This window comes from Triturus cristatus, chromosome 5_2 (genome assembly GCF_964204655.1).
Source record: "Triturus cristatus chromosome 5_2, aTriCri1.1, whole genome shotgun sequence".
NCBI classification, from domain to species: Eukaryota; Metazoa; Chordata; class Amphibia; order Caudata; family Salamandridae; genus Triturus; species Triturus cristatus.
This window is the reverse complement of record NC_140588.1, coordinates 1,040,165,535-1,040,190,283: the sequence shown is the minus strand read 5'-3', so window position 1 is coordinate 1,040,190,283 and position 24,749 is coordinate 1,040,165,535. Positions and strand designations below refer to the sequence as shown.

General features: G+C 43.2%; 1 protein-coding gene across 1 annotated transcript in view; it reads left to right on the top strand.

Annotated features, from left to right (window-relative positions):
- The first annotated feature begins 14,297 nt into the window (after positions 1-14,297).
- Positions 14,298-24,749, top strand: part of LOC146829633 (prostate stem cell antigen-like) — a 54,015-nt gene continuing 43,563 nt past the window's right edge. Inside the window, exons 1-2 of the mRNA XM_085606706.1 lie at positions 14,298-14,349; positions 19,391-19,510. Coding sequence (XP_085462832.1) covers positions 14,298-14,349; positions 19,391-19,510 — 172 coding nt within the window. The remainder of the gene's footprint in view (positions 14,350-19,390; positions 19,511-24,749) is intronic.

Below are 24,749 nucleotides of genomic sequence, written 5' to 3'. Positions count from 1 at the left end.
CCCATGATTCGGTATGTATCATGGCACTCACTATTACCGACAAAATAATTATCATATGCAGTTTGATTCCTTCTAATACACAATTTCCCTTTCTGAGGCCAATCTATAGCCATGGTTGGACTAGCTTCACCCTCCAATTGTTTTTCCATTTCTACATCCCAGACTGTCTTCTCCACTTTTCCTTCAGATGACTTTCTTTGCATCTTCAGCCTCCTTTCTTCAACCATATCTAGAAACGTCTTTTCCTCTTTCTTTAAACTGCAAGTCAAATTGTTTTTAAATATATATTCTAATGTTAGTTCTTTAGTTTCTAAGAAAAATTCACCTAATACCTTAGCAGGTTTTACCTTGTTTAGTTTATTAATTGCAGGTACTTGCGCAAAAAAGTTATCTACATCTGAAAATGAATATTCTAATTTTCCGGTTTGATAAAATAAACTAGCTATTACACTACATGTTATTCCATATGTTGCTGGAAGGTGATGATAAGTCACTCCTTCTGAAACAGAGGCAGGTAACTGCATGCAAACGTAGCAATCCCTCACGTCCATTGTCTTTACATATTCATACAATAATTTTGAAAACACATTGTTGGAAAAATCAGTTATAGACCTATCTTTATGTAAATAATTTTTATCTATCACAGTTGGTACTACTTTTGGAATTTTTCCTACATTAGTTTGATCTTCACTATGTCCTTCTAATGTATCTAAAGTAACCTTAAAAGAAATCAGAAGAGCAAGTATGCTCCACAGAGGAATTAATAATCCTGTACAACAACAACACATTTTACACCACCTCTTCATGAATGTACATCTACCTTTGCTACTATCTATGTTTGCCATTTTGCTAAAATGGACCGTGTCTTTTGTCTTAGCCTCTTCTACTTCACAACTAGTTTTCTAACCCAAGGCTCTAAGCACCTACTTGGTTCTACCAGTTTTTATCTTTTTGTCTTATTTTATTGTTTCTTCACCAGCAACTCTCTTGGTCTATTCAGTTTGGCATCTCATCGTCTTTCACTTTCTTTTCGTGATCCAAATACAGAACTTCCTGAACTTCCGTTTCTTCTTCTCCAATGTCGGACAAGAGAACTCTCAGGATTTCTGATTCTTCCTCTTCTTCAACCACTTTCAGTACAGTCTCCTCTGGATTTCCTTGACTATCTGCCTCTTCTCCTCTTTCAGGCAGAGCCACGTACGTCCATTCCGGTGACTTATACTTCTGGTTAGGTCTCCTTGTTCTTTTACTTTCTTTAATCACACTTGTCTCTTCTTCTTTTGATTTCTCCTGACTTGTCACTTCGTTCACCTGTTCAGCCCTTGGTGAATTGACCCGTGTCAGCCGATATCTCAATTTCTTTATTTTATTTGGCCAAACGTCATCTTTTGCAGCTCTTTTTAACTTGCTTCCTTTGTCGTTCTTTTCATTTCTCCAGCTCTCTTTCTTAGAACTCGACCTTCATGTTTTTCATCTTCGCTTTCTTCAGATTCTGTTCCAACCGTCTTTTTACTCTCACCACTTTTATTTCCACCACTTGTTTTGTTTTCCCTACTTCTGTCCCTCCTCGAGTCTCCGGCACTCATCTTCCTGCTGACTATTTAACCCTTCACCTAACTGGATGTTGCTGTTCCCTACACCTCCTCGGGGGTCTTCCGCAGAAATCTGTCCCTCTCTCTCTGTACCTGTCCCTTGTTCACTTAAATTGGTTATTTCAGGTGGAATTTCTCTCAATCTTTCATCTTGTACCTCCCTTTCAGTAATTTCTTTTATTGCCTCTTCACTGTCCTTTTCTCTGATCTTTCCATGTTCTTTTCTGGAACATTGCGTTCCTTGATCGTTTTCAGAATCTGAACTGGTATCAGAAATCTGCAATCTTCTTCTCAGAGACCTACTTCTGGGGACTAATGTTAGACTTGGTTCTGTTTCCCCCCTTTCAGAGTTTTCTCTTGTTTTTGACTCTCCGTCATCTGACTCAGTACTTGACTCTGATTCATCAAAATATTATTTTTCTGTGCTGTCCACTGGATTTGGAATTCTCAATGTATGGCTTGCATGGATCCAATGTTTCAGTCCAGCGCACTTCACAGCTGTTGTCGTGGTCAGAATGACTTGTCTTGGTTTTCCCCACCTTGGAACCAAACAGTTTCTTCTTCGGTGGACCTTTATCCTTACCCAATCCCCTGGGCTCAGATCATGGGCTGGCTTCTTTTCAAGGGTGGTGGCATCCGCTCCAACCTGATGAAAGACAGAATGAACTGCGTCAGCCAGGCTTTTACAGTATTCCAACACCATGTCATCAGTTATAGTCATCAGCTTGTTGACGGGTATAAACACGTGTCGCATGGTGCGTCCCATGATTATTTCACGGGGGCTTAACCCTGTAGTTCTGTCTGGAATTGATCTAATAGTCATGAGTACCAGAGGCAAGACATCAGGCCATTTCATACCTGTGGCTAAACACATTTTACCTATTCTGTTTTTGAAGGTACTATTCATTTGTTCAACCACACCAGAAGCCTCTGGTCAGTAGGCACAATGTAGTTTCTGTTGTACATTCAATGCCTCACAAATCAATTTTATGATCTCATTATGAAAATGTCCTCCACTGTCGGATTCAATTGTCACTGGGAACCCGAACCTAGGGATGAATTCTCTCAAAAGTAGCTTTGCCACTGTCATCCCAACATTTCTTCTTGCTGGAAATGCTTCCACCCACCTAGAGAATAGGCAAACCATAACCAAAACATACCTCAATCTGTTACAGGGAGGCATCTCAATGAAATCTACTTGCATTCTGGTAAAAGGCCCTCCTTCTCGGCCTATTGTTCCTAGGCTCACTACTGTCTTCCTCCCAGGATTGTATTGCTGACATATTAGGCATCTTTGGCACAAACTTTCTGCTACAAGTCTGAACTTTGCATTGTACCAGGTTTGTTTAAATGACCTGATCATAGCATCTCTCCCTATGTGTCCCTGGCCATGATACATCCGTGCCATGGTAGACATCATGCTATCAAGCATAACTGGTCTTCCATCTCGATAAACCCACACATGATCTTTCTCTCTTGGTGCACATCCTGCTTTTATCCACTGTTTTATTTCCTCATCTCCTGCTTCTTCCTGCAACTGTCTTACTTCTTCCCATGTTCCCACAATGTTAGTAAACATCAAGGAGCAAGAAGTCATTTCCATTTCCTTAGCCCGATTGATAGAATTCTGATTGTGTGCACAATATTGAGCCATGTCATTTGCATACCTGTTTCCTGTAGTGATATAATCACCACTGTGACTATGAGCAGCACATTTCACAACAGCCAATTGCCTAGGCAGCTGTATCGCCTCAAGCAACTTCCCAACCACTTCAGCATTCTTAATAGGAGTTCCACTCGAGGTTAGGAAACCTCTCTGTTGCCATAGTTGGCCAAAATCATGGACAACTCCAAAGCCGTACTGACTGTCAGTTATCACAGTCACTCTCACACTCTTCCCAATCTTACATGCTCTAGTTAGAGCAATAAGCTCTGCTACTTGGGCCGATTTTACTCCTTTCAGATAAGATGCTTCCATCACTGCTGCGACTGTGCATACTGCATATGCTGCATTCAGCACTCCTTCATTTGTTCTCAAACAAGATCCATCAACAAACATCACAAAATCACTCTCTGGTAAAGGTACATCTTTTATATCTGGTTGTGGTTTTGTGCAAAAATCAAGTACATCCAGACAATCATGATCTGCTTCATCTCCGACTTCCACATTTTCAGCATCAGGCAATAATGTTGCAGGATTCACATTCAAACATCTCACAAGACTCACATTGGTTGCACCTAATATGAACTTTTCATACTTTGTCATATATTGAGTACGACTCCTCGTTAAAAGGATCGCCACATCATGAGGTACAAACACTTTCGATGGATATCCCATCACAATCCCTTCACTCTGCTCCAAACTTCGGCATGTAGCAGCTACTGCTTTCAAACACCCAGGTAAGGCTATAGCTACTGGATCAAGCATTGATGAAAAATATAAAATTGGTCTCCTTATTTTCCCATGCTTCTGTATCAACACAGAAAGTGCACATCCATTCCTGTCACTGCAATACAACTCAAACTCCTTCTCATAATCAGGCATACCTAATGCAGGTGCTTCACACAATCCATCTCTCAATCGCTTAAATGCTGCCAATTCTTCCTTGTTCAACTCAATGGGATCTTTCACATCACTTCTCGTCAGTCGCACCAAAGGTTTTGCAATCAAAGAAAAGTTACTGATCCACTGACGACAATATCCAACCATTCCCAGAAACATTCTCACCTCTCTTTGGGTCATGGGTGCTCTCATTCCTTTTATGATCCTGATTCTGTCTATCGTTATTTTTCTCAGTCCTTTCTCAATGTTATGTCCTAAGTACTGTACTTCCTTCTTACAGAATTTCAATTTTGATGGTGACACCTTCAGTCCTCCATCTGCCAAATGATTTAACAATGCTATAGTGTCTACTTCGCACACTTCTCGAGTTTGACGCCACAAGGAGATCGTCGATGTATTGAACCAATACTGAATTTTCAGGCATTTGTAGACTTTCCAAAGACTTTTTCAATAGCTGATTAAATATTGAGGGGCTTTCTGTATACCCCTGTGGAATTCGGCACCAGGCCAAAATACGCTCGCCGAAACGAAACGCAAATATTTGCTGACTGTCATGGTGCAATGGGATAGAAAAGAAAGCATGGCATAGATCAATCACTGTATACCATTCTGCATCATGGGGAATCTGATATAAAATCACTGATGGATTTGGTACAATGGGACAACATGACACAACCATTTTATTTATCTTTCTCAAATCTTGTGCTATTCTGAATTTCCCTTTCGGCTTTTTCAGTCCCATTATTGCTGAATTACATGGACTACTCATTATTTCTCTTACAATTCCTTGTCTGATCATTTCCTCTATCACAGGAGTTACTCCTTCAATTATTTCTGGTGTCAATTTATGTTGAGGGACATTTGGATAGCTTACTCCTTCTTTTACCGTTATTTTTACTGGATCTACATTTCTCATTAGCCCTACATCTTCTCCAGTGAAATCCCAAACTTCTGCTTTTACAGACTGTTTCAATTATTTAGGTAATTCATCAGGGTTGAATACAGCATAGGTTTCAACAACCTCATTTTCTCCGTTAGCTGTTGTCATCTTATACAATACATCATCATCTGGTGTTTCAAATGCTATTCCATCCGGAGTACAAAATATTGTGCAGTTCATTTTGCACAATAAATCCCTACCTAATAAATTCACAGGACTGGTATCGCACACGACAAAGCGGTGCATTTCCGAAAATTTCCCTATGCTAACTTTCACTGGTTCTGTTAGGTAAGTTTTAATCTGTCTGTTGGATACACCAACTACTTGGATCGTTTCATCCAAGAGAGGAAGATTCTTAACATCAGCTGATCTAACAGTTGATCGAGTAGCACCAGTATCCACTAAGAAAGTAATATTTTCATCATTAACCTTCTACAAATGGACCTGTCTGGTCTACTTCTAGAGTTGCGCCAAGTACGCACTCTTCTTCCTCCCTTCGGCACCGTCAATAGCTTTCTTCTGAGTCACCCTAATCGCGTTGTAGCCAATACTGTGAGACAGTGCTAGCGCGTGGCAGCTTATTTACCTGTTCTTCATCGTAGAATCCTGTTTCACTACTATACTTCTGAGAGTTTCTGCTCTGTGGAAAAGGCGGTTTTGGCACCTGATTCTGTGGGGTAACAACCTGCTGCTGTTGCTGCAGTTGACCACTCACCTCATTCTGCACCTGTGGATTCAATGATGGATTTCCATTGTTAGTACTTGGGGGAAATTTACACTCGGATTTCCAATGCCCTACCCTACCGCAATTATGGCATGGGAACTTCTTTTTAGCTTCTTCTATATTTCCTTTTCCTTTCCCAGGACCAAATTTTTGTCTTGTTCCTGTATTATTCGCTTGTTCTGCTAATTGAGCTTTCTGCTACCTTTACCTGTGCCCACATAGCCTTTTCTTTCAATTTTGCTGCTTTGCCTCAATCTCATCAACAAAGTATTTAGCATGTATTAGTACTCCATCTGTTTTCTTATTTTGCCAATCAACTGTATGTTGTTTTATCATTTCACTAATTTCTGGACGTAGACCATATACAAATCTGTATACAAAATGACTCAAATCCTTTTCACTCAGACTCTCATCTCCACTAAACTGTTTAAAAGCTAGTATTAGCCTTTCATAATATGCATGCACTGACTCCTTACTTTCTTGATGTGTCCGGTCAATTTTTACCCAGTCTGCCTCTTTAGGAGGTACCTTATTTTTCAGAAATGCGATAACCTGTTCATATTTCTTCATTACCTCAGGGTCTGGAGCTCCTGTTTTTGGATCCCTAGGGTATTCTTGAGTTGGCCAATTTATCATGAGCTTGCACTCTGTCCTCAAATCTGCTGGTACTATTATGTCAAACAGACTATTCAGATCAATCCATAATACTTTAGACAATTTTACAAATCTATCCCCCTGCCTGTACCATTCGACAGGCTTTTCGCGCAGTTGAGGGAAATCATTTGTAAAGGACAAAATATCCTGTCTTGTCCATGGGACATGTACATATCCACCTCCTGGAATCTCTCTCATAGGACACTCTGTTACTACCTTTTCCTTTTCTCTTACAGGGAATGCTGCAAAGGTCTTATCTGAGGCATCATCTCGTTTTTGATACCACCTGCTTCTTCATTTATCCACATCTCCCCATTTTCTCAACAAGACAATTATTTCCTTAATCTGACTTATCTGTCCTGTGGTATTCAAATGTTCAATGTCTTTTTCATTGAAATCAATTTGATATGGTTTTTGCAAATCTTTTACCTTTTCAATGTCTATTCCCATTTCATTTGCCACTTCTTCTAACCTCTCATGTAGGTTCTTCGCTCTCCATGTCACACTTTTACACAAAAATTGTAATTCCTCATCTTGGTAAGTTTTTAATTTTTCTGTGGGGATAGTTCCTACTATTAACTCTTTTAATACCATTCGTAGTTTGGCCACATCTATTGATTGGGATTCTTTATCTTTTCTCTGTAAACTTCTTAACCATTCACTTAGTTCTTCTGTAGATGGTCCTACTGGTTTCACTATGCTACCTTGTTCCGGATTCTTTTGTGCTTCTAATATTGACTCTACTGTTGTTATATTTTTTCCCGGAAAATTCAGACTTATGAATGGATTGTTTGAAACATTTGGTTCGATCATACTTATCGTCTGTCTCCATGGATTCTCATTTTGGCTCGGTTTTGGCTGTTCAACCTGTTTAAGGCTCTTATAAGGAACTGTTAAACAATGCTCGCTATATTTTTGTTTATCGAATATGGGAATTACTGGACCTATCGTTACTGGAACAGTTACAGCTTCCACATTTTTTGTCAATTCTCTTATTTTCTCTGTTAATTCTAAAGTGGTTTTTGCCAATTCCACTGAATTTTCACCATTTTTTCTATTCTCTGATTTCTTTTCTACCTCTCTAATGGAGTTACTCTTCTCTAAATCTTGCGACATTGGTTCTGTCTTAATAATTCGTAATGTTTCTTTCATTGGGGCACTAGGTGTTAATATTTCTGGTTCTGTTCGATAGGGTGGTGGAGTTTTATAAAACATGTCATCAAGAACATCATCCTCCAATTCATTCACTCCATAACCTCTTAATTCTACATTATGTCTTTTCTCTGTGCATTTTTGTCCTCCATTTTCCTCTGCAGTTCTTACAGGAAACAAACCTTCAGTCATACTAGCATTCCGCCACCTTCTCATCCGATCATCTTGACTTTCATGTCCATACTGTCTCCCAAACATGTACCTATATCTTCCACCACTCCTCTGTCTTTCTCGCTCATGCATCTCATCTTCCCATTCTGTCAATGCCTCAAACTGGGTCGGTCTAGGTCTTGGTTCTAAATTCATCATTTTCTCTCTCAAGTTTCTCAGAACCGCCAAATTAAATGAACCATGTTCTGGGAAAGCCAGGACTCCGTTGTCCTTTGTATATATTACCCAATTGTCTAACCAAATACAAGTATGATAACCATATTTTGCAACCATAAAGGATGCAGGGGTTTTCGGTGGAGGAAGGAACTGTCCTTCCCTTGTCACAATTGGTTTGTCCTTTTTAAACCACTTCTGGATTCTCCCAAATCAAGACTTTTTCTCCTTTTCCGGTGGATCGTAATACATTTTCCTGACTTCCGTGTATCGCTAGTCTCTCCTTACAACTGTACTGTTGTTCTTTCCAATCGTAGCGCGACTCACACTAACGCACCAATCCGGAGCATCTGCATCACCTCTGTAGTTCACCAATCCCAGCGCGACTCACACTATCGCACCAATCGGGAGTGTCTACGTCACCCTGTAATTCTCCACTCTTAGCGCGGCGTACACTAACGCACCAATCAGGAGCATCTACGTCTCTAGCCAACTGGCCAATCTCAGCGCGGTCTTTCTGACGTCAACAGCCGCTGCTCCTGCTCTTGTTTCTACTGACCCCTCCTTTACAAAATTATTCGGTAAGCCTTCAAAACCTTTTCAAATTTACAAATCTGTTAGTAACTCCATAAAAACGCCACCATTGTCCGCTTCGCTAACCAAAGAATAGTAAAAAGACCTTTTTCCCAAGAATTCCGTCTTTCCCGAGAGCAGCGCTTACCTCTGCCCTACTACGGAATCGTTACTTCTGTTGATAAAGTAGCACATCCCTCTACCTTACCCTTCTATCAAGCATTAGTTAATTGCTTCTCTAGAATTAAGACACTTAGTTGGAGACCCAATGCTCTTGAGAAATAAAACCAGAGTTTCACAATTAACCGGAATGCCTTTCCATTTGCGCACTTTCATACGATAAAATTGTAGTACATTCACACAGAATTCTGTCTTTCCCGAGAACAGCGAACAATCTGTCCTGCTACAGAATTATATCACTCGTTAACAAAGTAGCACTTCCCTCTACTCTGTCCTTCTAGCAAGCTCAGAGAACACCTGCTACCTTTTCAGTGATAAGCGTTATCAGAGTGCCTTCTGGCCTCCTGGTACCTAAGACCAAAATTTCACAGGTATCCTTTGCTATCATACACACTTCTCTCATACAGAAAATGTCTCTAATGGCAACACACAACGATGCTACCGAATCGAACCCGGACAATGTGTCGTGCAACTCCAATCGTTACACGTTTCCCTGTGTACCTACAGGGCAACAACAATTCCGCCTTTCCCGAGAGCAGCGCTTACCTCTGCTCTACTACGGAACTGTTACAAACTTCCGACTTCCTACATCCCAGAAGCCGTGCAAACGACATAGAACTCGCAACAACTCAACATAGAGTGTTAGTACAGAAATAAGTAAAAAATCAATACTCAATAAGCAATGTACAAGCAATAATCATCAAACCAAAACAATAACAAACCATAACTCTGCTACCAGAAAAACTGTTGCAGCGTGGAATCCAAACTCCTCCCTGTGTCACGGACCAAATGCCTCACTAACACATTCAATCAATACATTCATTGGTGGGGCCCATAACACCAACACTCACACATCATTGATCTGTCTTTCTCAGGAGATGATTGTTCCAAACGCTGACATGAAAGGAATACCTTATAACCTAAAGAACCATATATTTACATAACTTTGCTTAAATATTCATAATCCAACGTATCCTATACTTAATATTCTAATGATCCCTTCCATGTGACTCGACGGATCTGTTAGTTGCTGGTAAGATGATCTTCTAATTCCCTAATTTACATTTTCCATTAAGACAATCCCTATGAATAAACAACCCAACTCGTTTTAAAATGATCAGTAATTAGCTTTATCTCATTTAGTGCAGATTAAATGAACCGTTATTCAAACCGCAGATCATCATATTTACCTATTCTGGCTAACTGTCGTCCCCTAAGTCGATCAGGTTGTCCTGCAGCACGCTACAGTCCCCTAGATTGGATCGAGACCATAAGCATGTACAAATCAATTTATGCCCATTAAGTAAAAGTTCTTCAATTCATCAGGAAATTGGGCAGCAATTCAGTCCGTCAAAGATTCAGGGAAACAGCTGTCCTGCAGCGTCACCGTCCTCTCCGTCAGCATAACGTCAGGGAAACAAAGAGCAATAACCCCAACTCACTATTCTATGGTATTTTATAAGAAAACCAACATATAAATGTAACAAATATCACTTTTGGATGAACCTCATTGGTGGATTTGGGGGTCAATCGGTAAAGTTCTCACATAGTTCAGTCCATTAAGTCATCACACTTGCTGGTTCTGGTTTTAAGGAAAGTCCTTTGTCTGCCGTTCTGGCATTTTTCCCAGTACAACCTTGGTGGGTACAGTTTGCCTGGGGTCAGGAGAAGGCCACTGCTGTCTTTTCTTGTGCAGGCGCACTTCACCCAGAACCTCGTAGAGTATCGTCCCATGCGTCATGTAAAGGGGGCAGCCATCTTGTGCAGGCCCGAATGGCCAACTTAAGTAAAACAAACACAAAACATAATTAATACATGGAAATGGCTAATAAATTGTTAACCCCTCACTAATTCCCCTATGTGTAGGTAATTTTCTAGCATGATAGCAACATTCAAAGCGTTTATACTCACTATTTAATGCAACTTACAATTACGTCACAAAAGCAACATATAACATGCAATATTTTAATTTTCGAATATTAGTATGCGTACATAATTTAGTTTACAACTTACAATTACATCACAAAAGCAACATATAACATGCAATATTCTAATTTTCTAATATTAGTATGCGTACATAATTTAGTTTACGTATTAATTAGGCTATGCAAAGGCAAATCCCAAGTATAATTCATATATTAGTATGATTGATTAATAAATCACTTCAAACACTTAATACGGTTATAATGAATTGATTAATCTAATTAGTATAGACATGCAAATTGGGGAGGGTATACAAAATTTCGCATTACCCGCTCCAGCACCCACACCACATTTTCAACAAAGCAGACGCAGCCATCGCACACCAACTACGAAAGGTCATCATCATCTCCTTCGAAACAGCGACATTCCCGGAAAGCTGGAAGCACGCCGAAATCCACGCCCTCCTCAAGAAGCCCAAAGCAGACTCCAAGGACCTCAAGAACTTCCGGCCCATCTCCCTGCTCCCGTTCCCGGCGAAGGTCATCGAGAAAATCGTCAACATGCAACCGGCCCTGCCACCTGGAAGACAACAACATCTTGGACCCATCCCAATCCGGATTCAGACGAAACCACAGCACCGAGACAGCCCTCATCGCCGCCACAGACGACATCAGGCGCCAACTAGACAACGGCGAAACATCAGCCTTCATCCTCCTATACCTGTCAGCCGCCTTCGACATGGTCTGCCATTGCACTCTAAAGACACGCCTCCTAGAAGCCGGAATTCAAGTGAAGGCCCTTGACTGGACCACATCCTTCCTCTCTGGCAGAAACCAGAGCATCCGCCTCCCACCCTTCCGATCCGAAGCCACCGACATCATCTGCGGCGTCCCCCAGGGCTCATATCTCAGCCTGACGCTGTTCAACGTCTACATGGCCCCCCTCGCACAAGTGGTCCGCCTTCACGACCTCAACATCATATCCTACGCCGAAGACACCCTGCTCATCCTCTCCCACATCAACGACCCACACACCTCCAAAACCAACCTCCACGAGGGATTGAAAGTCATCGCCGACTGGATTAGGAGCAGCCGCCTTAAGCTGAACTCGGACAAGATGGAGGTCCTCAACCTCCGATCCACCCCCTCAGCCTGGGACGACTCTTGGTGGCCGACCACAATGGGAACAGGACCGAGACCCACCGACCATGCACGCAACCTAGGATTCATCCTCGACTCCTCCCTCTCCATGTCTAAGCAGATCAACGCCATCTCCTCCTCCTGCTACAACACCCTCCACATGCTCCGCAGGATCTACAAGTGGATCTCGACCGAAACAAGAAGAACGGTGACACAGGCCCTCATCAGCAGCAGACTGGACTACGGCAACGCACTCTACGCAGGAATCCCAGCCAAACACCTACGACGGCTACAACGCATCCAAAACGCCTCAGCCCGACTAATCGTCAATGTCCCCCGCCGCAGCCACATCATGCCCCACGTGAGAGACCTACACTGGCTCCCCGTCAACAAGAGGATCACCTTCAAGCTCCTCACCCACGCACACAAAGCACTCCACAATACCGGACCAGCCTACCTGAACACTAGACTCAGCTTCTACACCCCCACCCGCCAGCTCCGCTCCGCCAACCTCGCTCTCGCCGCTGTCCCCCGCATCCAACATACAACCTCCGGTGGCAGATAAGAAGCTTATTTTTCTAAAGATGGCGTGGATCTCCTTTTTGAGCTGTGTGTCATTTATTAATCTCTGTGTGTATCAAATCTTTTGCACTCCTATGTGTTAGTCCTAAGGCTGCTCGACCACAACACCACAAATCAAGCACTTTGGGTTTACATTGAGCCCTGTGCACTTCTGGGGGAGTCTCTGGACCCTTTGCACGATATAACCACTTAGTGGTATATTATATAAAGAGCCAGCTTTCTACACTGTACTTTATAAATCTCCGGTTTATATACAAAGTGTTACGAACACTACCTGGAACTCCTTAATGTTAGTATGAGCACACAAATTCTAAGGTGAATTGTTTATTGTAAGGATACGCTTTCGTTTTCACAAAAGGCCTTTGAAAGAAGCCACAACCTGTTTGAAAACTGTCTATATCTCACAGCAGTTGTGTTCCGTCTCTACTGGGTTTAAAAGAAGCACTGTTTGTACTTGCACCGTCACTGGTAGCGAAGGTGTTTATCTTTTACCACACTGGATCACACGTGTTTCTGGTACTACACTGTTTCTGTATCATACATGTACACATGACATAACGCAAATATATGCTGTATATGTTTATGGGCAGATGGTGACACCACCCAGTGTATTAATGTCCATGATGCTCTGTGCCCCAGACATCACACAGGAGCTTTACTACAAGGGCTCAGCCAGGTCCAGGCTCCTGGGGGTCCCTATCCTCACACACAATCACTCACCTCAGGTAACATGCCCCACCCTGAGCCCCTCCTCCCTAGCGGGGGCAGTGACCGACACTCATCATCCCACCCGAGGCTTGAGCCCGAGACATGTGCACAAAGTGATGCTCCTAAGGACTCGCGCCAGTAACCATAGCAACCGAGGGACTGCAAAGAATAAGCTTTAATTAATTACAGGCCTGGATCTCTCCTTATTTCTTTAAAAAAAAGTGAAACTATGAGCGGAACGACGTTTCCCTGTCATGTTCCTATTGTTGATTGTGTCAGCACACCTGCTTCGCGTGCCGGAATGTAATTTATTTATAGGGGTAGTGACAGTTACGAAAAAATGTTACTTTTGTGATTAATATCTTTTGAACTTAGTAAGTTAAGATATTGTTCTTGGGATGCATTCAATTGAAAATGTGAACAATAGAGTCAAAACAAGGAATGCGTGTGTTTTGTGTACACATGTTGTCAAGAGCTGCATTTACACAACATTGTCCATCTCATGGACCTTTCGCCTTGGCAAAACTACACTGGCTTCCCCTTAGACAGAGAGTGCAATTTAAGGCCCTCTGTATTGTTTTTAGGGCTCTCCACGGTCTCGGTCCTGCCCCTCTTCAATCCAAGTTTGTGTTGTACGTTCCTACCAGAAAACTCCGCTCCTCGGATGCCAAACTGGTGGTCATCCCCAGATTCAAGAAGGTACGTTCAGGAGGCAGATCCTTTGAGGTGACTGCAGCTAGACTCTGGAACTCTCTCCCCACAGACATTAGACATACCAATGACCTTCTACTTTTTAGAAAAAAGATTCAAACTTGGCTCTTCCCGGGATAGCCCTTGCCCCCCCTGTCTACTCCCCCCTCCCTCTTCAGACTCTGTCAGCGCCAGGATGCCTGCCATGGCGACAGTTCGCGCTCTACAAATTCGTAAAATAAATAAATAAATAAATAAATGCTATATAAAGGCAGCACGGATAATATCAGGCACCATATGACACATAGACATCACATACATGCGCACAGACATCACACACACAGCTCAGACCTATCTCAAACCCAGACCTCATATCCAGATACCACGCACTGACATTGCACACAGACCTCACACAGAAATATCAAGCACAGGTAACACACACAGACACCACCAGCATCCCTTCTTCCCAATCACTGCTCCATCACTTTGAAAGATGAAGGCTGTCTTGGGGTCTCTTCTGGCTGCTGCCCTCCTTGTTGGCACAGGTAAGACCAATAAAGGATACACATGGATGTGTGAGGCTGTACATGCCTGGTCACCTGTAGAGCTACCTGTGTGAGATTGTGCATGTCTAGTCACATCTGAATGTACCTGTGTAGGGTAAGCTGTGTACACCTAGTCATTTCCATATCTACCTGTGTGAGGCTGTTTATGTCTGGTTACATCTAAATGTGTATGGGGCGCTGTGTACATCTAGTAATTTCCGAATCTACCAGTGCGAGACTGTGCATGCTTGTTTTTCTTTCACTCTACCTGTGTGGGGCTTTACATGCCTGGTCACCTTTGGATCCACCTCTGTTGGGCTGTGTATGACTGGTCATCTTTACAGCTGCCTGTGTGTGGCTAAACAAGCCTCGTCTTTAGATGTACTTGTGTATGGCTGTGCATGACTGCTCCTCTTAATTCTAGCTGTGTGGGTCTGTGTATGACTGGTCACGAATGAATGTACCTGTATAGGGCGAGCAGTACATAACTTGTCATTTTTAAATCTACCTGGGGCTGTGTAGGACTGGTCATCTTTAGATCTACCTGTGTGAGGCTATACAAGCCTTGTGTTCTTTTGATGTACCTATGTGGCGCTGTGTATGCCTAGTCATCTTTAGATCTACCAGTGTGGGGCTGTGCATGACTGCTAATCTTAAATCTACCTGTGTGGGGCTGTGTATGACTGGTCACATCCAAATATACCTGGGTAGGGCAAGCTGTGCATACTGAGTCATTTTTAAATCTACCTGTATGAGGCAGTTCATCGCAGGCTATCTTTTGATCTACCAGTGTGGGGCTGTACATGCCTGGTCACCTTTGGATGTACATGTATGGTGCTGTGCATGCCTGGTCGGCTTTGGATGTACCTGTGTGGGGCCATACAAGCCTGATCCTCTCAAGGTGTACTTTTGTGGGGCTGAGAATGCCTGATCACATTTAGATCAACCTGTGTGGAGCTATACAGGCCGCGTTTTCTTTGGATTTACCTGTGTGGGGCTGTGTATGTCTAGTCTTCTTTAGATCTGTCTGTGTAGGTCTTTACAAGCCTTGTCTCCTTTGCATGTACCTGTGTGGGGCTGTTTATGTCTAGGCATGTTTTGATCCACCTGTGTGGAGCTATACAAGCCTCGTCTTCTTTGGATGTACCTGTGTGGGGCTGTGTATGTCTAGTCATCTTTAGATCTACCCGTGTGGAGCTGTGTGCATGACCGGTCATCTTTAGATGTACCTGTGAGGGGCTGTGTATGACTAGTCATCTAAAGATGCATACATGGTCACTTGTAGATGTAACTATGAGGGGGGCCGGGTATGACGGGTAATCTTTTTATCTGCCTGTGTGGGGCTGTAAATGCCCAATCATCTTTAGATGTACTTTTGTGGGGCTATGTATGACTGGTCATGTTTAGACCTACCTGTATGAGGATGTGTATGACTGGTCGTCTTTAGATCTACCTGTGTGGGGCTGTAAATCCCCAGTCCTCTTTAGAAGTACCTGTGTGGGGCTGTGTATTACTGGTCATCTTTAGATCTACCTGTGGGGCTATACATACATGGTCACTTGCAGATCTAACTGTGGGGTGCTGTGCATGACTGGTCACCTTTACATGCACATGAGTGGGGTTGCACAGGCCTGATCTTCTTTGGCTCCACCTAAGTGAGACTGTGAATGAATGGTCACCACTAGATGCACCTGTGTGGATTGTGCGTGACTGGTCACATTTAGATATTGGGCCCGATTCACACAACTAACTCATGACAAAATTCTAAACTTACTACTCATGGTATTCACCAAATGCACTTACGACAGTCTTAAGTTTATGTCTCAGGCTGGAATTTCCGCACCCGGAGTGTAAGCTCTGCACCCGGAGTGGAAGCTCCACACCCAGAGCGGAATTTCCACCATTGGGCCAGAATCTCCGCTTACGGGCCACCACCCGCCACCACAATATGGTGTTAATTGACTATATCTGATGCATTGTAGGTATTCCGGCTCAGAAGCGGAGATTCCGGCCCTGTGAATTATGTTAGATGGGCCAATAAGGGAAGGTTTTGAGGTCCGATCCATTTGGGCCAGTGGAAACTTTTGTTTGATGCAGTTGGAACTCGTTCCCCCATGTCTGAACTTAAATTAGTTATATATTGTAATATTTTTTTTATTTTATTTGTCTTTTCATTGCATTTCTTTTTATGTTTTAAGCATCTATGGTGCATCTGGGCCATGTTCTTTCTATGCAAAATGTTATAAAATAAAGTAGAACAAATAAAAGATAAAGAAAGAAATTACTATGAATGACAACTGCTTGCATCTGTGATGTACAGTAGCCCAAAATAATAATTATCTTCTAGCTCTATTCCTTCCATTGTTCTTGGGTCCTCCAACCTCCTACATCAATACAAGACGTCCAGCTACTACTGCGGAAACCTTCTATTTCAGAAGATGGACTACATTTTAAATGACACACAACACTATTCGAACCACATTGCATACCTTTGCCAAAATACTAGCATTTATCGAAATGAAAATTTTCAGACTTCTGTTTTTCAAATCTAACATTTTAAACTTTATCTGTGTGAACAGGTTTCATACTATTGATTGGCTTTCAAAATTCCATTCCGTTTGAGAGATAGTCAGTCCTACCCAATTGATATTCATTAGATAGCTTGCAAATTGCAAATCAAAGCACAGGGAAAGGGGTCTGTAAGAGTCAGCAGACCAACCTGCTTATGACTGTTATTTAATAAAAAACACTATGTTTGTAAAAGAAGCCTAATTTACTTAACATAGGTTTCCACCCTAACTTGGGAGGTGGCAACTTTTCAGTGGCTTGCATCGGTGATTCCGGCTGAAAGCTACAGCTGCAGTTCATACCGAAAGGAGACTTGGAAGGAACGGTGGCAATATGTCCCTTCAAAACTGCGATTCAGTAACCAGGCACAAACCCATCATGGACTTGCGAATAATATTCTTTTCAGAACAAACATTTCTAACTATGTGAAACTTTAATGAACGCAGTCTCAGGGAAGGCCCCCAGGAGAAGCATCACAGCTTGTCAGGGAGCAGGGGTGGCGAGACAAGCTGCACCAGGCTCTTATATTGATATCAAATAACATTCATACAAGTTCGGATGACCCACAGCAGAAGCACCACAGAGAGCACCATACGTCTCCCATATGTTAATAGCCCATACAATTCATACAGGCTCAAAGAGGACCACAGCAGAAGCACCACAGAGAGGATCATGCATCTCTTACATGTTAATAGCCCATACAATTCATACAGGCTGAAGGAGGACACACAGCAGAAACACCACAGAGTGCACCATACATCTCCCATATGTTAATAGCCCATACAATTTATACAGGCTGAAGGAGGACACACAGCAGAAGCACCACAGAGAGCACCATACATCTCCCATATGTTAATAGCCCATACAATTCATACAGGCTGAAGGAGGACACACAGCAGAAGCACCACAGAGAGCACCATACATCTCCTGTATGTTAATATCACATACAGTTCATACAGGCTGAAGGAGGACACACAGCAGAAGCACCAGAGAGAGCACCATACATCTCCTGTATGTTAATATCACATACAGTTCATACAGGCCGAAGGAGGACACACAGCAGAAGCACCACAAAGAGCACCATACTTCTCCTGTATGTTAATAGCCCATACAATTGATACAGGCTGAGGAAGGGCGCACAGCAGAAGCACCACAGAGAGCACCATACATCTCCTGTATGTTAATAGCCCATACAATGCATACAGGCTGAGGAAGGGCCCACAGCAGAAGCACCACAGAGAGCACCATACATCTCCCATATGTTAATAGCCCATACAATTCATACAGGCTCAAAGAGGACCACAGCAGAAGCACCACAGAGAGCATCATGCATCTCTTACATGTTAATATCACATACAATTCATACAGGCTAAGGAAGAGCCCACAGCAGAAACACAACAGAGTGCACCATACATTTTTGATATGTTAATATAATGTACAATTCATAAAGGCTGAAGGAGACCCACAGCAGAAGCACCACAGAGAGCACCATGTGTCTCTTATATGTTAATATAACATACAATTCATACAGGATGGGGTGGACCCACAGCAAAAGCACCACAGAGAGCACCAAGCATCTCCCATATGTTACCATCATATAAAACTCATACAGGCTGAGGGAGGATACACAGCAGAAACGCCACAGAGTGCACCACACGTCTCGTATATGTTAATATAATGTACAAATCGTACAGGCTGAGGGAGGGCCAACAGCAGAAGCACCACGTGTGTCCTATATGTTAATATCATGAACAATTCATATAAGCTGAGAGGGAGGCCACAGCAGAAGCACCACAGAGAGCACCATGCACCACTTATATGGTCATACAATGTACAATTCATACAGGCTGAGAGCGAGGCCCCAGCAGAAGCATCAAAGGGGGCACCATGCATCTCTTATATGTTATTATCATGTACAATTCATACAAGCTGAGAGGGAGGCCTCAGCAGAAGTGCCACAGAGAGCATTGTGCGTCTCTTATGTTAATATAATGTACAATTCATACACGCTGAGAGGGACGCCACTGCAGAAGTACCACAGAGAGCATCACAAGTCTCCTATATGTTAATATCACATTCAATTCATACAGGCTGAGGAAAGACCAACAGCAAAAAGACCACAGAGAGCATCATGCATCGCTAATATGTTAATATCATGGACAATTAATACAGGCTGAGGGAGGGCCCACAGCAGAAACACCACAGCGACCACCATGCATCTCCGTTATGTTAATATCATGTACAATTCGTTCAGGCTAAGGAAGGACCCACAGCAGAAGCACCAGAGAGCACCATGTGTCTCTTATACGTTAATATCATGGACAGTTCATACAGGCTGAGGTAGGACCCACAGCAGAAATAACAGCCTGTGAAAGGCTCAGAGGAAACATACAGATACTTTCTTGGCCTTAGAGTGAGAGGAACTGATGAATGAATGGTATCTAACGCTTACCAGTTGTTTGTCCTTCCTCAGGTCATGCCTTGGAATGTTACGAATGCACGGATAAAATGACTAACGCATACTGCATGAAATCCTACACGTGCCCCACTGGATCAAATAAGTACTGCAAGAGCATCTATGCATCTGGCTCAGGTAGGGAAGGCTGACCACTGGGTTGCAAACGCTGATCTTAGACAAAGCATTCAACTTCACTCAGGTATTTTGTGGTACTGTAAATTTCGGAACCATGTTGGAAGCATGGCCCTACCATGCCGATTTTAGTATCAGCGAACCGCAAATGACTAATGTGGTATGTATGAGTGTTTTCGTCATGTTTCACTGATGAATTCACCGTGTGTACGATACTACATATTGAACCCTTGGGTTCCATTTTAGAACAGTAGCCATTTTGTGGTTGCCCTCACATAGGCTGCACACTAAGGCCATGCCTAGGCCTAAAGGACACGTACACCTTCTGTGACTTCTCTGTGACCTGTGCAAACTGACTCCGCTGCCCGAGGTCAATCCTGGCCGGCCAGTTCCTTTTCTCGCGGCCTAATGTGATTAGCATCAGGGCTCGACCCATCATAAAGTCCTTGTTCCCACACGATCTCTGACTAAGCTATTTCACACCTGACTCTGTTTCCTACTTTATGGCTTGTTTTACGAGCGGGAGGTGCCCGTTTTATTGGGGTCCGCTGTTATCTGATGAGGGTTCTGAGCCTTGCTGGTTAAAATGATTGTGTGCTTAACAAACTGAAATGTGGGATTGTCATTATGGCTCTGCTTTTTCTTTGAAGCGAAAATATGTGAATGACCACTTGTAAAATAGGGGCGGTGTTGCCCAGAAGCGTAATATTCTGTATATAAGAAAAGACTGGTTTTTGGTTCGGGAGCAGTCTCCTGAGAACATACATCGTGTTGTACTTCTCGGATACCTGTGATTGGTCTGCAGCCAATAAATACGATCTTTGACTTCACCTAGAAGACTCTGTGTTTCTGTGGGTCTGAAACAGGAAGAACTCGAAGTCTTCGGGTGTGTTCCCCTGCACCGCTGGGTTCTAAAAACCTGGTACTTCAGTTGGCGCCCAACGTGGGACGATTTCAGCGGTACCAGTCCAAGCCAGAGGTTCGTGAGGAGCTTCGTGTGGAAATTCTGGAGGAAGGCCGCCACTTCATCGACCCCTGCATGTCGACGTGGTCCTAAAGTCTTTACTGCGAGGTTCTCCGCGTCCCGACGGCTACAAAGGAGTGCTGCTATGACTATCGCCCTGTTTTGGACCCTTGACGATTTGGTAGAGCGAAACAATTGAGAGAGTCTTCTGGTGACATCATCGATACCTCAGTTAAGTATAAGTGGAGCGTCTCCCAGTTTGTTTGGTATCCTTCGGGATTTTGCTATCCTTCGGGATCGCTTTGATTTGGAACTTGCAAGTGCCAAAGCCGAAGGACTCGTGTTTTCATGAGACTATCGTATTCAATAATCCTTTGAAGTTTGAAACTAGACTAGTGAGCGAAGATGCCTGGTTCTAGTATATTTGGAAATTTGTTTTGTTTCGGTTGTAATAGGGACTCCCGATTGGAGGATTCGTGTCCGGTTCCTCCAATTGGAACTCCAACTTATGAGCTTTATGTGAAACATGGCGTGGGCCCCATTACGTATAATGAAGTATGGAACCGATACACCAGGAAGGATGGTGTCTTAAAATGGCCCCAAAATGGTAGTTTCGACACAGAAATCCTAGATAACTTAGAAGTTAAATTATTTAAGAAGAAAGCCCGGCCGGCGATGTTTGATTCTTTCCGCCTATGGCGAAAGGAAGCCAAACAGAAGGAAATTGAATTAGCAAAGTAAAATAAAAAAGAGAAAGGTATGTCGATAATGCAAGCAGCTTTGCAGTTTAAAGATAATGAAGAGGACCAAATGAATGAGCAGTTGCACAGGCAACGCAAACTAGTCCTTGATAAATGTTACCCAGTTTTGCCACCCCTTTAGCAAGATGTATCAAAACAAAACTAGAAAGATCCCCTAATGTCACATTTGCTAAGTTCGCCACCCCCGTATGCGCAAAATGCTACAGCACCTCCGCAACCTTTAAATGTACAGCCTCCAGTTGATTTGCCGCAAGCTTTCCCACAGCCGCCAGCTCCTCTTCAGCCGGCTCCTATCCCTATGGTGCAGCCCTCTCAAGGGCCGCCGATTTCGTTACCCGTCCTTTCTGCGCTTCCTGCGACTTTACCTAGTACATCAGCTGCCTCTCTTGGCGCTCTTCCTGATACGACCCCGGTACCTGTATCAGCACCCGTTTTTCTTCCCTCTGACTTTCCCCCTGTTCTTGCCTCAACTTCTCCTTCTACACGACAACGAATAGCTAGTGCAGTCACTAGTCTAATATCACCTCTCTTCGGGTCATCTAGCACGACCCCTGGTTCACAACGTAAGCAGTTGCGTAGTCAGCTGCCTGGTTCTGGAGAGAAAGAAGTATTGGACCGCATGGCACATAAATGGATTGTTTATCCTTCAAGATATGATGTAGGGTCTGTTGTAAATGTTTGTCATCAATGGGAAGCACCAAAGCAGAGATACGTTTTTGAGAAAATGTGTGAATTTCTCTGTGAGGAATTGGAAGATCATGGTTTAGATTCAAGTCCGCAGGAGTTGTGTCATGTGCGGTTCGATTTTGAAAAAGGCACAATTGTGGGCCCCGATGTAGATAAAGCAGTTGCGACTTTATTGTCCTTCAGGAATGATGATTGTCATCAGTCGTTGTTCGACCAAGAGTTCCCTGTGGGTAAAAAGGTAAAAGCGCGCCAATATCCGATGCGTGAGGTTCCTTCAGTTTGGAGACCTGGTGATGCTGCTGCTAATCCACCTGTTCTGCCACATTTTCAGCGTGTTTGGGTACATGTTCCATGGAAGCGATCTGAAGTTTTAGCGCTTAAGCAGACATTGCCTGACCCCCGTAAAAACCCTGCAGGATATTATAAGGAGTTGTCACAGACTGCAGAATCGTGTGTTATGAATCTAGCTGACATAGATATGTTGTTCGGGAATGTTGTTCCACAGCCTTTATGAGGATCGATTCGTAATATAGATCACGCTGCAGAACTAGGTGGCACATGGGCTAATATCATTGCTACAGACACTAGACAAGTGGGTGGTGCGAAACCTGAGCCCTTAGTAGCAGAACTCCCTGGTAGAATTATTGCCTACATGAAAACTTTAATGCCCGTGATGCGTGTGAATTGGGATAAATTACCCGCATTCAAACAGAAGAAAGATGAAACAGTGTCCGATTTCTTCACCAGGTTTGAAGAAACATTTATTGACCACAGTGGTCAAGACATGAGTACTGAATGTGGCCAACGGTTATTTGTTGATAAATTTGTGCATAATTTGATTCCCGAGTTGTGTAAGAAATTGAAAGAATCCGAGAGTTCTTGGGCTGTTTCCTCTTCAGCGCAAATACTGGCTACTGCACAGTATTACGAAAATAGGGATAAAGATGAGAAGGATAGAGCAGACAAGAAAACAAAAGAATTAAAGACGAAGGTTCTGTTACAGCAGGCCTACCAACCACGCGGTAGTCAGAGTAACTATCAGCAACCTCAACAGTTCCAGAGAAACATGCAAAGGTTCGAGTATTCCCAACCACGTGTTCCTGTAGGTCCCAATCAATGTTCGTATTGTAAAGAAGAAGGTCATTTTAAGTATAGTTGTCCTAGATTGTTGCAACGTACTAATAATGCTTATGGCGCAAGAGGTAGAGGTGGTCAGCAAGCTCCTAGAGGTAGAGGGCGTGGAAATGTTCCCCAGAACGCGCGTCCTCTTCCGCCTCAAAATATGATGAATAGCTTTGATCAGCAAGCCAATGCAACTGGTAATACAGCTCAGTACTATAATAATGACTATTATGCAGAAGATGAAAATGTGGAAGGTAATGCTTACTAGGACAGCCATAGACAGAGAGAGGGAGTTGTTTCAGTGCCAGTGGATCAGAGTGGACCGTATGTTAAGGTGACTACAGCGGGTGTGTCAGAGCCTTTTCTGCTGGATACTGGTGCTGCAAAGAGTTCAATTATGCATTCAAAACTCCCTGGCACGCCTTTGTCTGGCGAAGTTAATGTTTCAGTAGGTTTTTCTGGCGCCCCGGTTAGGAATCCTATCTCTAGTCCTATGCCCCTTTCCGTTGGACCTTGTGAGCTAAAAGCACCCCTCATCCTAACGACAGGTTGTGGTGATAACCTGTTAGGATTGGATTTGTTAAAGAGATTACATGTGACATTATATTGTTCTCCCTCAGGAGTACAACTTACATTGGGTAGGGAAGTGATTTCCCCAATGTATTTGTCGAAGAATAAATTGCCAGCTGAATTATCATCCCTTCCGGATGTCCTTTGGGCCACTGGTCCCAATGATGTGGGTCTCTTGGAAATACCGCCGTATGTGGTCACTTTGAAAGCCAATGTCAAATTGCCACGCATTCCCCAGTACAAGATCTCTAAGGAAGGTGAGAAAGCGTTGTTAGCGATCATCTATGACTTGATTGAAAAGGATGTAATTGAAGAGACAAGAGGGAACGTTTGCAATAGTCCTGTTTTGCCTGTTTTAAAACGTACTGACCCTTCTCAGCTACCTGTTTACAGGTTTGTGATTGATCTTAGAGAAGTCAATAAGATAGTTGTGCCACAGTTTCCAGTTGTCCCTGATATAACTGCCTTGTTAACTATGATTCCAGCTTCCGCTGCTTGGTTCTCAGTGATCGATTTAAAGAATGCCTTCTTTAGCATCCCGATTGCCGAGGAGAGCAGGGATATTTTTGGTTTTACTTTAGGAGGCCGAAGCTTCCGTTTTAAACGTGCTTCACAGGGCTACTGTGAAAGTCCATCAATATACAGTCAGGCTTTGAAAGCGCAGCTTGACGCAATTGTTTTACCTAGTGGTGCTACCCTTATTCAGTATGTTGACGATTTACTAATCGCCGCGGATACTGAGGAGATTTGTAAAGAAGCTACATTGTCATTGTTGCGTCATTTGTCCGCCTTTCATCACAAAGTGTCTCTCTCAAAATTGCAATATTGTCGACAAGAAGTGACCTACTTAGGTCATCTCTTATCGAAGGAGGGAAGGAAACTGACCCCAGAAAGAATTCAGGCCATTGCGCAATTGAGCGTGCCAAGAACACAGAGAGAAGTGCGTGCTTTCTTGGGCATTACTTCATACTGTAGGCACTGGATCCCGAGTTTTTCTTTGCTGGCAAAACCTTTGATAGCATTAACATGTAAAGATACACCGAATCCTGTCCCATGGTCGGAAGAGTGTCAGAAAAGTTTTTTGGAATTGCGCAAGGCATTATGTTCAGCTCCTGTGTTGGGTACCCCCGACTACAGC